The 17,300-nt window shown below is 36.7% G+C and overlaps 1 protein-coding gene and 1 long non-coding RNA gene across 5 annotated transcripts; one reads left to right on the forward strand and one right to left on the reverse strand.

Annotated features, from left to right (window-relative positions):
* Positions 1–3,048: 3,048 nt before the first annotated feature.
* On the reverse strand, positions 3,049–6,435 carry LOC149554517 (uncharacterized). Of its 4 annotated transcripts, none has more exons than XM_089828562.1 (2): positions 5,729–6,435; positions 3,049–5,550 (listed from the first exon to the last, which is right to left on the reverse strand). In XM_089828562.1, exon 2 carries the CDS (start codon positions 5,470–5,472, stop codon positions 3,523–3,525), a length of 1,950 nt encoding a protein of 649 aa, XP_089684688.1. In that variant the 5' UTR covers positions 5,473–5,550; positions 5,729–6,435; the 3' UTR covers positions 3,049–3,522. The 4 variants fall into 4 exon arrangements, with proteins under 4 accessions (XP_089684688.1, XP_089684691.1, XP_089684692.1 ...); XM_089828565.1 differs by having other exon boundaries at positions 3,049–5,596; positions 5,729–6,412; XM_089828566.1 differs by having other exon boundaries at positions 3,049–5,634; positions 5,729–6,351.
* A 2,003-nt stretch (positions 6,436–8,438) lies between these two features.
* LOC149554518 (uncharacterized) lies at positions 8,439–16,749 on the forward strand. The gene is made up of 2 exons (XR_016364381.1): positions 8,439–8,647; positions 16,459–16,749. It is a non-coding gene; the product is annotated as an uncharacterized LOC149554518 (long non-coding RNA).
* The last annotated feature ends 551 nt before the right edge of the window (positions 16,750–17,300 follow it).

The following is a 17,300-nucleotide window of genomic DNA, read 5'->3' on the forward strand; positions in this document are numbered from 1 at the left end:
GTCTCAAAGGCCAATGAAAGACTGCCAAACCAAGCAGCTCAACTCAAATACACATACATAGAAGACAAAATGGAAATTAATATTGAGGATGATACATATAGATCCTAATATATGACTTATGATACAAATTGTAATTAAAAAATAGGGACTTCAATAGTAAATTGAATCCAAAAGAAGTGAATTTGAAACCCATAAAGAAGATAAAATAGGTAGGTCAAAAGATGGTACAAACAGGCAGCACTCCAGCCATAGTAGTGTCCATTTGATTATGGAAACAAAAATTTGAAATAAACAGAAGTTGTTTTGACGTCCAGAACCCACAGTAATTCTTCTAAAGCTCAGGGGAATGCTTCAGCATCAGTGGGCGTTGGGAGGTGTTTATGACACGTAACAATGAACAAAGATGGATTGAGTTAAGATTCTATTGTTCAGGTCTTTTGGAAGGGATGAAATAATAGAAATGGCTATTAAAGGATTGATGGACACCTTGCATCCCAAGTAATCTGTTATACTTGGAAATATAATAGTGTTCCTTTGACTATGTTGACCAGAATTTGAAATGAGCTGATGTCATTTTGACTTCCCACATCCCTGTATAAATAGAGGTGTTGTGAGGTGCTTGTGAAACATAGGACGATAAAGAATGTTGTATTGAGAAAAGGAAGGAAACTTTGACTGTTGATAGTGTTTTAGCAAGACTAAGACAATAGAAATTGCCATTGAAGGAGCATGGGGCAGTTAGCATCCCAAGTAATCTGCTGTAGTTATTGCTATATATTAACATAGGTAATAAAATGCTGGTTTTCCCTTTCCAGGGGGATTTCCAAGATAAAAACTTGAGTTCTTAGGAGAAACCATTTTGTTGCAGAAGATTTTCTTCTTAACCTGATCTTTAACGCTATCATTTGAATTTACAAATAGCATAGTATGTTAGCACAAATTTGGATTTTTATATTTTACTAATTTAGAGAGTTTACAGATAAAATAATCCCAATAATGATGCTTTATAGGCAGATTCATTACAACTTGGAGTACAGGCCTATTCCTGGAACAAAGGCCTACAACTTCATGCAAGGACAAATATCATAAATTGAAGACCTTTACAAACTATGTCAAAAAATACAGCTTCTTCAGAAAGATTGATAATCCAAACAAGAAGGCCAACCTGTTACCAGCCACAAGGATTGGCCCTTATCAGGAGTTAGTCTATTGCCACTAGGATCCAAGAGGAAGTGCCCCAGTTAGATATTTTGAACATTGAAAGGTGAGAAGAACCTTAGCATCAATGCATGTGCTATCCTAGGCCGAGTGAATGAAACTGGAGAAAGCAGAGGGCTCTTAGTCCAAATGGCCAGGTGGAAATCTGCCAAAACAACAATACATTAAAAAACAAAAATATTTCGGTATAATGTAGGATTGTCAGTGAACTAAGAATGCTCTTGTATCGGAAGTTAGAACACTGTCTATTAACCATATTATAATCCATGTTATTAGTAAATGATAATCTATGACAAATGCCCAAATTACAGATGTTGACTAGCTCTAACTACAACATCAGGCATATCTAACATTGAGGGCATACATAATCATCAGAAGAAAGCTAAGTGCCTTTAAATGATTGTACTGTTAAAACTCCGCCTGTCATGGACTTCGATTTCCATTTTATGTCAAATTGAAATGACTTCAATTACATGCATCCATCATCTTCAAGCTAGAGTAGTGTCTGAACAAATGACGGGCATAAATTTGTATTCATGAGCGAGATTCTAATAAATATAATTTTTCAAATCTAAAAGGAACAAGAAGTGTTCGACAGTTGTACCTATCCCACACATAAAAACTGTAAACAGTGGCACTATAAATTCTTCCAAACAACATGAGCAACAATTTGCATGAATAGGGAACAGGAGACAACCTTTTGCACCACAAATAAGAAATATTAAGAATGATAATACATGATGTGAAGGTCCATTCACTATTCAAGCATTGCTCAATTATAGAATAATACTTGTGTGCGGTATTGTAATTGAATTTCATGTGCCAGCAACACATATCATATTGTTAACAAAGTCCATGGTCCCAGTTTCATCTGAAGAGCTAAATTTGAGACACAAATTTGGAATCCGGCATTGGCAGTGTCAGACGTGAATACTACAACATCCATTCTAAAGTGAAATACAGCTCACGCAGCATTAAGAGTAAAATGTGAAAATGAGTTCCACTTGGGAACTGAAACCAGCTGGATCATACACATTGTAAATGGTTATCGATATAATCAAATGCCATTATGGTATATACCTGACAGATTTGTAATATCATAGGATTTGTAAATGATAATTGTCAATTTATGATAAATGCACCAGTTAAAAAATGGGATTAATTGTAACTGCAATAACAGACAAATCATCTATCAAGAACACATACTTGTCAAAAGAGAATCACTACCTTTATATCATTAGTATTTCACCATCACATGATCTCGAGTATCTCTCTCTGTCAACCTCAAAATAACCCGAAGGGAAACAAATGGAAGATAAATGCGTCTCATGAACATCCAATTATCACTTAAAATAGGAATGTAGATTACAACATCCATCCTCATTAGTTTGAAGTGACCACCGTAGAAGTTATCATTATGTGTGAAATTCTGATGAGTTAGTATTTAAGACAAGAAAGAACAAGAAGGATATCTGCAAGGCTACCTATTCTGCACCTACTGAGAGTATCTGGCAAAATCTACTCTCCCGAACAACAGGAAGAAGAATCGCATCAAATGGAAAGCCTGTCACTCAAATCACAAATACAACTGTTCAAAGCTTTCATCCATATAGAAATAAGGAGAATGATGAGATAGATATGGATGCACAGACAGGTAGACATTTGCTTTTAAACTTAAACTCATTGGTTCTAGGGCAATGATTAAGCATGCAACTGTTATTGAATTTCACATATCAGCAACAGTTACCACCAAGTCTTCAAAAAAACTGTGTAAATGGTTCTTGATCCTCTTTTATATCTCAAAAACAAAAGGGAGACGCAAGTCTGGAGTTTGACGTTAACAGCATTGAATGTGAATAAAATAACATCCATTCTAAAGTGAAACACAACTCATCCAACAACTTCATGTAGAATGTGAGCCCAGTATACAATCATTACTTTGCTCAGTTGAGAATAATTCATGGAGTAAATTCTACGACCATCAAGTTCTGTCAAAAAGGGTGATTTTGTAGCTATATCAATTATACGTAGAAATTTCCTCTTCCATTGCAAGGTGAATTGTGAAAACCACATTCCTAACAAAATAGAATCCTCCATAAATATTGCCAACATACAAATCCACATCTAACAAGTGAAAAACAAAAAAGGCAGCCCCATGCAGCAATAAACACAATAGAAAAAGGAACTTCTACAAGGTTGATTTACACCTTATTAGTGCATACAGAAAAAAAAGACCCCCTATAGTGCAACTTGTAATCAGGCCAAAATGGTTCCTGGTACGAGTCCAATAAAACCATCGTGATGCTATGAGTTTAACTCTAACATGTCAACTCCAAGCAGTGCATCGCTTCGTTTGTGAGATCTTGAACGAACCACACCAGTAGCATTGGATTTTGTAGTTGCTGGATTTATTGGCCGTTCATTCAAGTAAGGAAATACTTGTCTGCCCATTCCCTCCACACGTGTTGGGCCTAAATTCCCATTCATGCTCAGACCTAAAAAGTTTTGCATTCCAGAAAAATTTTGCATTGGCACTTGGCTTTGCATGCCCAGAAATGAAGGCACACTAGAAGTATTCAGGTTGTTCGACACAGTGGTTTGCATGCCCATTGGAATTTGCATTCCTGGAGTAGTATTAGCAGCATGCATTACTGTTGAATTCAGCATTCCTATATTGTTTTCATAGGCTGTGCTGGTATGAACCAAACCTCGGTATGCACCCAAAGTTCCATTTCCAAGCTTGGTGTGGGTATCATAGTTGAAGCCATGAACTGATGAATCAGAAATATTCTGGTTGAGCCCTCTTGGTGTCTGTCCAACATTGTTCCACATCATACTCAGAGCAACTGGGTTCTGCAAATTCTGGTTCTGCATTCCGATTAAATCGGGAGTCCTCTCTTCATCTGAAATATGTGCAGAATTAACCTTGAGGTTTCCTGCCGAGTTTGCTGAAGTACTTGACCTCCCCATAACTGTTGAGCTCCCATTTTTTATCATTCCCCCACCTCGTCTCCCATCCTGAATTCCAGTGCCATTCTCACTATTTTGTCCTCCAAATACCATTCTAGTTTCTCTAACCGTCTGATTTGCATAACTCATCCCTCCTGAACCACTTTGCTGTGTTGCCCCAAATGTCATTTCACTTGGTGCCGAATGCTGATTCCTAAAACTGAGAATGCCATCGCCAGCACTATTTTGCCTTTCAAAACCCATTACTTGCACTGACCCATTATGCAAGCTCATACCAACTCCTCCTCCGTGACCCCTACTTTGCATTCCAAAATTCATTCCTCCATTCCCATCAGTATTGTCCCTCACTCCAAACACCATATCTGCCTGTCTACCGTTCTTCTGATTATGGCCTCCAAACCGCATACCTGTTCCATCTGAACACTCGTTCAACCTTCCCAAGCTGTCTTCCCTTCCACTTACCCCGTTTTGAGTACCATAGTTTGAATCTCCACCATTCTGGACATTGTAACCAATTCCACCCCCTCCAACAGCGGGGCTGCTGGTATGCCCTGTGAAAAACTCAGTTCCACCACTCCCACTACCTTGAGCTCCAAAATCCATTCCGGTGCTTCCATTGCCCAAAGGAGTGGTGCCACTAATACCATTGTGCTCAGAGCCCTGCTGCTCTTCACATTCCATTTCACCCCGAACCGGTCCCCCTCCTCCTAGGCTTATCCTCCTGCCACCACTGGATCCCTCGTTGAAAAGACTCTGCATTTCGTGTCTCAACCAGATTAGCATATCCTCTCTGGCTTTCTTCAACTCCAGCATTATTGACTGCATACGAAGCCTCGTACCATTCGTGGTCAGAGGTTCATCCTCCGTTATCCTTTCATCCTCATCCCGTCTTCCGTTTGCCACATCTCCTACAATTTGCGCATTCATCTTGCTCTCCTTAATTGCTTCATGAGGCATCTTGGGCTTAGACTCTTGGATCTCCATGACCCCTTCTTTGTGTTCATCAAGCCCAGCCTGACCCATGATCCCATTGTCTAGCTCAATTCCTGTTGCATCAAAAATCTCCCTTCCCACAAGCTGAAGATCATCACTATCTCCCACCTCTTCGCTCCCATCAGCCCTCCAATCTGATTGAGATATAGCCTTCTTCACCTTGGGCGCAGTTGTGGAGCTGGATTCCCATTCATCATTGGGCATATCATTACTATCATTTTCAATTGGATCATGGTTTTTTCTCTTCTTCAATTCCCACTCCTTGTGACCTAATTCCAAGGCTTCAGGCATGCTTTCCCGAGCGGGGGCTATTTGAATTTCACAAATAGACGTGTGTCAAAATTTTATCAATATTCGAATCGTCCCAACCTGGAATTAACCATCCAGTGAATGCAGTGGTCTAAAATTAGTTGTTCTGCAACAAAACATGCGTTTCGTAATCATAAAATCCACCTATTGCACAACCCAAAACCCTGTTCTTGTTATTATAAAATGCCGAAATGGGATTTATCCATCCAAAAGACAAATGGTGAGGATAGACAAGTACCTTATCTTTTGCATGTCCAAGAGGATTGGTCGTCTCTTTTCATCTCAGTTTCGAGATATCATTCCCTCTGAACACCTTAACGGGCAATTGCAGAATTTTGGCAGACTGTTTCTGAAACTCACAAAGGCAACTGCACTGCCTAAAAACTAAGCCTACCCACATCGAGACTGGCAGAAGCACTACATCAAAAGGGATTATAGTCCACCTTAATAAAACTATAGATTATGAGTCAAATACATGAATTTGTCAGAAAAACTCAATGCCCACAAGAACAACACACTGCCCAAAACTAAATTGCTTTCAACCCCTCTAAAAACAAAAATTGAAGCATCCTCCCTGCCCACTCCATTCCCCATCCCCACAGCACCGATAAAGGTACTGATGCCCCTCTGGATTTTTAATGCACACCCATCTCCCCAGAAAGAAAATATCAAAATGCAAACACGCCACCCACAACCACCATCAGAAAAAAGAACCAAAAAATAATGGCAGTGATGAAAGAAATGTTAGACAAGGATAAAGTAGGGGGCAATAAAATTATGAGGTCATCAGAAAGCTACTGTATTATTGTCCTCGATCCCTTCCATGGACAACAATACAACGAACTCAATGTTTGAGTGTGTTTGTTTTTTCAAATACTTTGTTGTTGTTTACCTGTTTTTGGGCCTGCCTTGAAGGGCCCCTAAAAACAGGGGACTTAATGCTATAGTCCGTATTGTTTTTAAGACATTTTAATTTTAGTAGGGCAGGCAGCCAAGTGGTCCATGTTCCTTTGGATCTGCTACAGTTGAATTCAATATTTTGGAAGATTTTTAAATGACATATCACATGAATATGGTGTAGGATTTTATGGTCAAATAATTGTTGTGCATATGCAGTTTGTTCACCTAAAGCTTTATTGCTATGCTTGAAATCTTTCATGTTCGAATGATTCTGATATGGTTTTTGGGTGGGTACTCCACATCAATTTGTTGGGTTTTTATTTGTTTTTTCTGCTTTTACATTGGTACTCACACCAATTGGTGGTGCTTTGCACACAGAGCTTCCTGTCTCCAAATGTGTTTTAATAAATTGACATATATTCCAAGGACAAGATTTTGCCAATATTAAATAGTAAAGGATGTGTTGGAAATGACATGGATGATCACTATTAAATGAATGTTGGGAACTTGACATTGACTATACGGCAAACTTCAGCAATCTTCATGCTTTAAATGTTTATTGGTTGCATTATTTTGCTTTTTATTCAAATTTTTTCCCCTAAATACAAGCACAATACTGTCCATGATTGTCCATGATCCAAGCCAAGTATTTCTAGTGCTAAATAAATGAGATGTCTCAAATGATATGGATGTCCACTATTACATGAAGCATGTGAAGTGGCATTCACTATAACAATGCAACCTTCATCATATGATGTCCACTCCGCAATGAAGGATGGCAAGTGGCATTGACTATAGCAAAACAACCTTGGTGGATTCTTGGGGTTTATTTAAAATCTAAGATTTTAGATGTGAAAGTATATTATTATTAGTTTCTTTAGTTTTGTTAATTCATTTTTATTTTTATGTTTATAACGTGTATTTTTATCTAAGAGTTAATATTTGTCTTAAATTTGAATTAAATTTGAATTAAATTTGAATCTTTGCTCTTTAGTGATATTGTCTTTACTTTCAATTTTCTTATTCCAATACTTTTGAGGCGGTTTTAAATCTAGTTTAGGATTGTGATTGCAACCTTGACTACATATAACAAAGCTTGGATTTGGTTATAGGTTGAAGTTGATTTGATTTAAAGTAGTTGATACTTACCAACTCACACATAAAATATTCAAATGAGAATGCTAAAATGTTTGATTTAAGGATAAAACCCTAGTTCATTTCCACAATCATCATTCATTGATATAGTTATCATTGCATGCAAACATACCAAGATCAAGCATAAAACAAACATTTGTCACGTCTTGCCCTAGAATCATTTTCTTTTCTTGCTTATGTGGCAAATGTTGACTTGATAAAAAAGGATTAATTTTAATTTAAGATAATGAAAGTTAATATCTTAGAATATTATTAAAAATTAAAAGCATTATACATGATTTGTTATGTTAGGATGACGTTGCCATAAGATGTACTCTTAAATGTCGTGATTTAATAGCAATGTGATTATGTTAATGTTTTATTTCTTAATGATGATGTAATTAAGATGTGATGTTTTGATTATGATAGATACTAACTCGTTTTTGGTTGCAAGTGTCTGAGTGGATGTAGGGATCGTCACGACAAGAGTGTGGTTGAGGTAGAGAGGGCTAGCCTCTCAGAAGGGGATGTGTTAGATGTTGTGCTGCCACACACACATCACATAGAAGTTATGTTGTTTGTGGTGTTCTTCTATTTCATTACATATACTAAAAGTTTATTTTGAAAGTTGAAATGAAATTGATTTATAGATGATATATTTGAAGATGAGTTGATAGAATGTGAATATATAGAAACCCTAATGGATTAGCCTTTGATGTTTTTGAATTTGATATATATATATATATATATATATATATATATATATATATATATATATATATATATAAAGTTCTATTTTGTTGGAATAAGCGCTTAGAAGCTTTATTTTGTTACGTGTGTGTGTGTGTTTGTTTAAAAATGTTTTATTTTCCTTAAAACTTCCAAACAACAAAAATAAAAACCATGACATAACTATTTCAAAACGGAGGAGGCCATTGTGGAAGGACAATAGATTTAGGTCAGTTATTTGGATGTGGTTTTAAAAGAAGGGGGTTTCAGGAATCAAGGAAAGAGGGGAGCGACAAACTAAGATAGCGAAGGTTTGTGGAAGAGTCTTGCTCGACCTACGATTGGTATTCGATGCTCTCTCTTTCTTTCTCAAGGGTTCTTACCACCAACAGAGGTAGGTGTCATCCTTCCTATTAAGGCATATGCAATTAAAATTCTATGCTATCCTACAATATAATTAGGAAAAAGAGAGCAAGTCTGTAACCTCCATTAATACTATTTTTGTACATTTGCAAAAGCGTGTTTTCCTTTGAATCTGGCTAAAAATGTATTTTATTTCCTTATCCATGCCTGTTCTATTTTGAGATTGTGAGTTGTTCATCCTAACACTTCAATCGGAGAACCATTTTAAAGAACCGAAGTGTATTGGGAGGTAGACGGATTAAATTTGCTCGATTGGGTTTCACAAGCATCTTCTTGTTAAGTTTTTGTTGTGTTTGGGGGTTACTCTTTGTTTCAAAAAGAGATAAAATCATACCGTTGCTAGTTAATATAGAATCCAACATCGTTGAGAATGGAATAGAATTTTATCAAATTAGTGGTCTCCCAAGATTAGTCAAAATGTCTTGTTGGCTTGGTTTGACTGTAAAAATTGTGACCCTAGGCTCTAAAAGGGCTCATAGCTAGAAAGTGTTTAATGATAGCTTAAAATTGAAGTCTATGAAACTGATTCTCCAATTTCTTTTCTTGATTACCTACAACAATGAGCAGATCTCTATTTAATTCTAGATCCCACTGTACAAAGATGCACAAAAACCTGAATCTTCCTTTACATGTTGATTTGGTTACTACCGAAAGGTTGAACTGTTCAATGCTCTAGCTGTTTAGTATGTTGGTTGGTGTTATTATTTAATTTCTTAGGCTGTATGATGAGCTATTCTCCTAAAAACCATTTTAAGAAAAAGGTTTCCTTGCATATCAAAACTTTTCTTTTAATATAGAGAAAACTTAGTTCATTCATGATATTATAAAAAATGTTCTTAGATCTCCTTGAGGACATATGATAGGATTTTAGAGCACTACTAAGGTTGCAATAACCAGTAACCAGCAATGATGAATTACCATTAGCAAACTGAAGTCAATTTAGATGTACTTTTGAGATATTTGTTGACTATTTCCAAATAAATTCCAAATTTTAGTATGTACTACTGCCAGAGTTTCAGAGTACTTTATGGTTAATAAATTATGGTTCTATTCATTGATTTTCTTTCACTCTTAGAGTAATTAGATTGTTGTTAGTTGTAGAACATTATATGCAGCAATGAGGAGTTGGTTGTTTCTTAAGAACAAAATCATCATGAATATGTTTAAATCAATTGCAAAGTATTCATATCAGCATTTAAGTGTATGACTATACTGTAGGAATAGTACAAACCTATATGTATTAAAAATTAGTTGCATGAGTCCTCAATCAACATTTAAGTACTTTACTATACGTGTTAATTCAGTTTCAAAAGTATTCAAATAGCCTTGATATGATGACTGTACCCTACGGAAGGAATAATCATAAGTGTTCTCTTTAATAAAAATTAGATTTTGTTAAACATCTTGTTGTAAAGCAGCATTAATATGTGTATTTTCCTTCATGGCTGGGTGTAATGTAGAAATTATGGGAAAGATAGATGGATACTTTAGATTTAGTTTCTTCTATTTGTCAGTTCTGTAGAATGGATACATGATGTTCTTGTTTCTTCTACTGTTAAATCTAGCTTTATAAAGTGCTTGGCCAAGCCATTTGATTTTCCAGATAATGCATATGTGTGTATGTGGTTATGCTTATTTGGTTTTACTACATATGTGTAGATGTGTAATTTATTTTATTCCTTGCTACATTCTGTGATTAGGCTACTAGGCACATGGTTGCAATGTAGTGTGTTTCAAGGTCGCACTGGATCCATCCGATCCATCTTGCTCCTAGAAGCTAGGCTTCTCGTGTTAGGGTCGGGGTGTTCTTTGTGTCAGGAAGAATCTCGAGGGAGTAATCACTCTGTGGTTAGCGAGGTAAAAGCACCTAGGCCACACTCCTATCTTAGATTATAGGTGGACGATGTCCTGTGGCTTTGGAGACAGGTTATGCCGAAGAACACAATGAGAAAGGTTATCTTAGTTTTGATTGTAATTGTTCATCATTGAGATGTACTGATATATGTAATTGTAATTTGAGAGTTATGTAAATTCTAGAAAATATTTAAAATGTATATATCACTGCAATTGTTGTATGTTGGATCAGCAATTTGGTTATATGATATTAGTTACCGACAAAACATGAGATGTGTTAAGTTATTACCATTATGGATGTAATTTTAGATTAAGGTAGAAATAGGTTTTGAAGGGTACCTGAAACCCTTAATAGAAAAGCAAAAGATAAAATAAAAAGCACAACTAGGTTTTACAAGGATCTGAAACCTAGTTTTTAAACAAAATGAACAAAAACCAGATAAAAAACCTAGACCGAAGACCAATTACTGGGACCACCACCATAATAGAGACTAGTTACTAGGGACACCATTGGCTGCTACTGCAGCTCTTTGATCGTTTTCACCACCTCTTTGCCTGCCTCTGTAGTGCTTTGGATGGTATCAGCAACAAATCCCCTAGTTACCTTAGTCACCTTCTTGCTTGAACTATGTCTTGTTCTTTTACTTGGACCACCAGGAGACATGATTTCTTCATTATTTCTCTTCCCTAAGCTTGTAGCAACTGCACAAATGTTGGATGTAATTTTTGAACATCATTTTTTTTTTTAAAACATGTTAAAGATGTGATATTGCAAATCAACCTCTTGATGTTATGCCATGCTAATTAACTAGTTGTTAATGGTTAATTAGTTTGACTTTTCCACTATATTTTGATTGGTTCTCTTCCACTTTTTCTGCAATTGATGATGTGGAAAAATTTAAGTAGGACATGGATCTTACATATGGTATCATAGCATGATTTAAAACCTAGGCCCTTGGGCTACTCTACTAATTGTGCCTATGTTTAATAGGTGTTTGAATTATCACCATGGCCACAAGATCTAAACGAAAAGTGAGTCCAGTAGTGGTGCACAGGCTAAGGAACCTAATGAGAGGTTAGATTAGATAATGGCACTGCTAACTCAATAGGGGGCTTTGTTATAGCAACACGACCAGAGGATGGATAACCTAGAGCAAGGGGCTCAAGGTAGACATGTTGAAGAAGAGGCAAGGAAGCGTGATGGAGAGCAATGCTTTGAAGCCCTATACAAACAGGAAGAAGAATTGAGAAAGGAATGTAAGGATGAGTAGTTAGCTGAGGCTCTTAGGAGATTTGAGATGGAGCAGAAGGCACAAGTTGACCGTTGGAGTGCTCTCCTTAATTTTGATAGGATTCAAATAGTAGTTGACTTGAGCAAAGATCTCAAGAAGGTGACTCCACCCATGTTTCATGGTAGAGCTTCTAGGGAAGATGTTGAGGCATGGATCACTAGTATGGAGAAGTACTTCCTAGTTCAAAACTATATGGGGAAATCTAGAGTAGTTTGGGTCACCTGTCAGCTAATGGGTGAGGCAACTACTTGGTGGGAAAATGTCATGGCCGAAAAGAAGATCCAACATGGGGAGGTAACCTAGGAAGAATTCTTGCAACTTTTTTCGCAAACGATGGTTACCTCAGTTGTACTATGACAAGAAAACAACAAACTTATACAAACTAGTTCAAGGGAACATGAATGTTACATAATATCATGAGTGATTTTGTCATTTGGTGAAGTATGTTCCTTAGTATCAGCATGATGATCTATTTAGAACTCGAAAGTTTGTAATGGGCTTGTGACCAAAGATCTATAGTGAAGTTGAGATGCAGGAGCCTGAAACCATGGCCTTTGCACTGCATAAGGCCCTTAAGCAGGAACAGAGGTTGAAGGATGCTTCTTCATATAAATCCTCCAACAAAAACTATAAAAGGAAGTTCCAGGATAATAGGTCATATTAGGATAACAAGGGTTATCATGATGATAGGCCAAAGGGGAATGGAAAGAAGCAACAAATCATAAACATGAAGAATAAAAGATAAGAAAATTTTGACAGGAACAAGGAAAACTGGAACAACAACAAAAACCAAAATCCTAGAAATGGAAGTGGAAGGAATGGAAACAACCGAGGTGATCATAATAGGAACGAGGATAGAAGAGGACCTAGAGTGGGTTGTTATGTATGTGGTGGTCATCATTTTGCTGTTAAATGCCCACAACGAGCCGATAAGAGGGACTTTCCTCTACAACACCTCATTCATGCTATAGTTGATCATAGACAGGCAGATTATTAGGCCACTCATATACAAATGACTGGTACACTTTTTGGTCACCCTATTTCTATCCTTATAGATATTGATGCTACTGAATGTTTTGTAGATCCTAAGATTGTAGCCAAGATACTTGTTAGGGTTGGTTTTATGGTTGAACCTTGGTCTATAGAGTATGGTAATAGGGCTAAATGCAGGGCAGAGTAATGCTTATTTTGCAGTGAGTTGGAACTCCCTAGCTTCCGAATAGAGGTCAACTTGTATGTAGCCCCTTTGGGCTCATATGATGTCATCCTAGGCATCAATTCATCAAGTGAGCATAAGGCTTTGGTAGACTATCAGGATAAGGTGATTAAATGTCTCGATGACATAGGGTATTTAGTGACACTAAATGGTGTCAAATGACCTTTGAAGTTGAGGCAAATTTCAGCAATGAAGTTAAAGAAAACCAAGAGGAAAGGATGTCAGTTATACATTGCCCATGTTAAGAGTCTGGAAGAGACTACACCTCAATTGGAGGATCATCCCATTTTACAAAAAAATAGAGATGTGTTTCTATATGATTTTCTTGAACTACCCCCTAAGAGGGAGTTCAATTTCTCCATAGATCTCGTGCCTAGAGTAGAACCTCATTCAAAGGTTCCCTACCATATGACTTCTATAGAAATGTATGAGTTGAATATTCAGCTATAGGAACTCTTGGATAAATGTTTCATTCGACCTAGTGTGTCACCATGGGGAGCTCCTATAATCTTTGTCAAGAAGAACGATGGTACCTTAAGGCTATGCATTGATTATTGCATGTTGAATAAGGTGACCATAAAGAATTGGTATCCTCTCCCAAGGATTGAGGAACTTTTCGATCAAATGAAGGGAGCAACTGTATTCTCAAAAATTGATTTGAGATCAGGATGCCAGTAACTTCAGATTTAGGAGGAAGACATATCTAAGACAACATTCAAAACAAGATATGGCCATTATGAGTTTGCAGTCTTGCCTTTTGGACTGACAAACACACTTGTCGATTTCATGAACCTGATGAACAGTGTTTTTAGAGATTGTCTTGATAAATTCATGGAGATATTCATAGATGATATACTAATATACTCCAAGAATTTAGAAGAGCATGAAGAACATTTGTGTATAATGTTGCAGCATCTAAGAGATAGGAAACTATATGGAAAACTTTCTAAGTGCTCCTTTTATCAGATGGAGATCCACTACTTGGGACACATTTTGTCAGCAAAAGTCATAACAGTGGACCCCGCAAAGATCAAAGCGATCCTTGAATGGCCAAGTCTATAGAATGTAAGCAAAGTTAGGAGTTTCATGGGTCTTGATGGGTATTATAGAAAATTCATTGAGGGATTTTCCTGCATAGTAGCACTGGTTACATCTCTTCAGTGCAAGGGTAAAAGATTTGAGTGGATAGAAGCATGTGAGAAAGATTTCCAGTTACTTAAGAAAAAGCTTACTACAACTCCTAATTGATTATACCAGACCCAAATGGACATTTTGTTGTCACCACAGATGCATTCGAAGATGGGCTTGGGGGTGTATTGATGCATGATGGTAGGGTTGTTGCCTACGAGTCTAGGAAACTCAAATCACATGAAGTAAATTATGCTCCTCATGATTTAGAGTTGGTTGTGATAGTACATGCCTTGCAAATATGGCATCATTACTTATTAGGGAAGCCATTTGAACTCAAGATTGATCATATGGAGTTGAAGTACATTTTCACTCAACCTAATTTGAATGCCCGATAGAGATGGTGGCTCGAATTTCTCAGTGAATATGATTTCAACATAGAGTATATTAAAGGAAAAGAAAATAGAGTAGTAGATGCACTTAGTTGCAAGATACACATTGCTACTATCTCTTCATCTCGAACTTGTATGAGGGAGTATATCCTTCAGTACCTTCCTGGAGATGCCATTATGAATGGGTGAAGTCAGTATTGGATACTGATCTTCTAACTCATGGTTTGATGATTATTCTTTTTATGAGGATGGTCTGCTTAAATACCAAAATAGGATTTATGTTCCCAACCGTAAAGGATTGTGGAAAGTTTTACTTGAGGTAAACAAAATGATGGCTGATTTGAGGCCTTTATACTTTTGGCCAAGACTCAAGTGAGATGTGACAGATAATGTAGCCCAGTGTTTGTAATGTTAGCGTGTTAAGGCTAAGCATGCCCATTCGATAGGTCTTTTGTACCCCCATGAGATTTCACAATATAAATGGCAGGTTATCAGCATGGATTTTGTATAGGGTTTACCCATGACTCGACATAGGCATGATATCATCTTGGTCATAGTCGACAAGTTACCAAAGCTACCCATTTCATTCCTGGTAGTCTAAAGGACAGATCTCCAATGTTAGCAAGAAAGTTTGTTCATGAGATTTTTTGACTTCATGGTATTCTAGAGACCATTATTTTCGACAGGGCCACCTGAATGACTTCAAGGTTTTGGACAACCTTGAACTCCACTTTGGGCACACACCTGAATTTTAGTACAATATACCACCCTAAGAATGATGGACAGATAGAGAGGGTGAATCAGGTGCTAGAAGATTTGTTATGCATGTACTGCATGGATCAACAATACAAATGGGAGGAGTATCTTCCATTTGTAGAGTTTTCTTATAATAAATCCTACCATTCTTCCTTTGGTATGGCTCCATTTGAGGCTCTCTAAGGATGGAAATGTCAAACTGGACAAAGTTATTATGGGCCCTAAAATGCTAAGAGTGATGGAAGAGCAGGTGATCTTAATCCATAGTCAACTGAAAGAGGCATCAGATCAACATAAGAGTTATGCGGATAAGAAACATACTTTTCGCCAGTTCCAAGCTAGGGATAAAGTGTTTCTGAGGGTTTGGCTACAAATGAGTTCAATCTCATTCGGCAAGAGTTCAAAGCTTGCTCTGAGATTTATTGGTTCATTCAAGGTCTTAGAAGTTATCAACCCAGTTGCTTATCGGCTTGCTCTGTCGCCTACTTTAGCTCGCATTCATAATGTCTTCCATATGTCTTGCTTAAGCCTTATCATCTTGAGATATCACATGTTCTTGACTGGCGTGCATTGCAGGTACAAGATCTAGAGGTGATGGAAATTTAACCCACCCGAATCATTGAGCAGTGTACCCTTAGGGTATGAGATAGGGATGTTCTCCAGTATAAGGTCCAATGGGACCAATTTGGCATGGATAGTGCCATGTGGGAAGATGTGGAGGATTTACAGAAATATTTTCCCCATCTTTTTGTATAGTTGTTTTATTTCAGATTGGATAACAATTTTGGTATGTGTATACTAAATTTTGTTGTGAAAGACATCAAGACGATGCCTTTTCCTGGTGGGGAAGGATGTCACGTCTTGCCCTAGAATCATTTTCTTTTCTTGCTCATGTGGCAAATGTTGACTTGGTCAAAATGGATTCATTTTAATTTAAGATAATGAAAGTTAATATCTTAGAATATTATAAAAAATTAAATGCATTATTTATGATGAAATAAATGATTTGTTATGTTAGGATGATGTTACCATAAGATTTATTCTTAAATTTCACGATTTAAAAGTAATGTGATTATGTTAATGTTTTATTTCTTAATGATGGATATTGACTCATTCTTGGTTGCGAGTGTTTGAGTGGATGCAGGGATCGTCACGACGAGAGTGTGGTTGAGGTAGAGAGGGCTAGCCTCTTAGAAGGGGATGTGTTGGATGTCGTGCTACCACACACACACATCATGTAGAAGTTATGTTGTTTGTGATGTTCTATTTTTTTACATAAACTAAAAGTTTAATTAGAAAGTTGAAATGAAATTGATTTATAGATGATATATTTGAAGATGAGTTGATAGAACGTGAATATATTGAAACCCTAATGGATTAGCTTTGATGTTTTTGAATATATATATATATATAGAAGTTCTATTTTTTTGGAAAAGGCACTTAGAAGTTTTATTTTGTTACATATATATATGTGTGTGTTTATTTAAAAATATTTTATTTTCCTTAAAACTTCCAAACAACGAAAATAAAAACCAAGAGATAACTATTTCAAAATGGAGGAGGCCATCGTGGAAGGAAAAAAAATTAGATCATTTATTTGGATGTGGTTTTAAAAGAAGGGGGTTTCGAGAATCAAGGAAAGAGGGGAGCGGCGAATTGAGACAACGAAGGTTTGTGGAAGAGTCTTGCTCGACCTATGATTGGTATTTGGTGCTCTCTCTTTCTTTCTCAAGGGTTCTTACCACCAATAGAGGTAGGTGTTGTCCTTCCTATTAAGGCATATGCAATTAAAATTTTGTGCTATCTTGCAATATAATAAGGAAAAAGAGAGCAAGTCTATAACCTCCATTAATATTGTTTCTGCACATTTGCAAAAGCTTGTTTTCCTTTGAATCAGGCTAAAAATGTATTTTATTTCCTTATCCATGCTTGCTTTGTTTTGAGATTGTGAGTTGTTCATCATCATACTTCAACCTGAGAACCATT

This window comes from Cupressus sempervirens, chromosome 5 (assembly GCF_028749045.1).
Source record: "Cupressus sempervirens isolate cs-2001-9-10 chromosome 5, ASM2874904v1, whole genome shotgun sequence".
In the NCBI taxonomy this organism is placed as follows: Eukaryota; Viridiplantae; Streptophyta; class Pinopsida; order Cupressales; family Cupressaceae; genus Cupressus; species Cupressus sempervirens.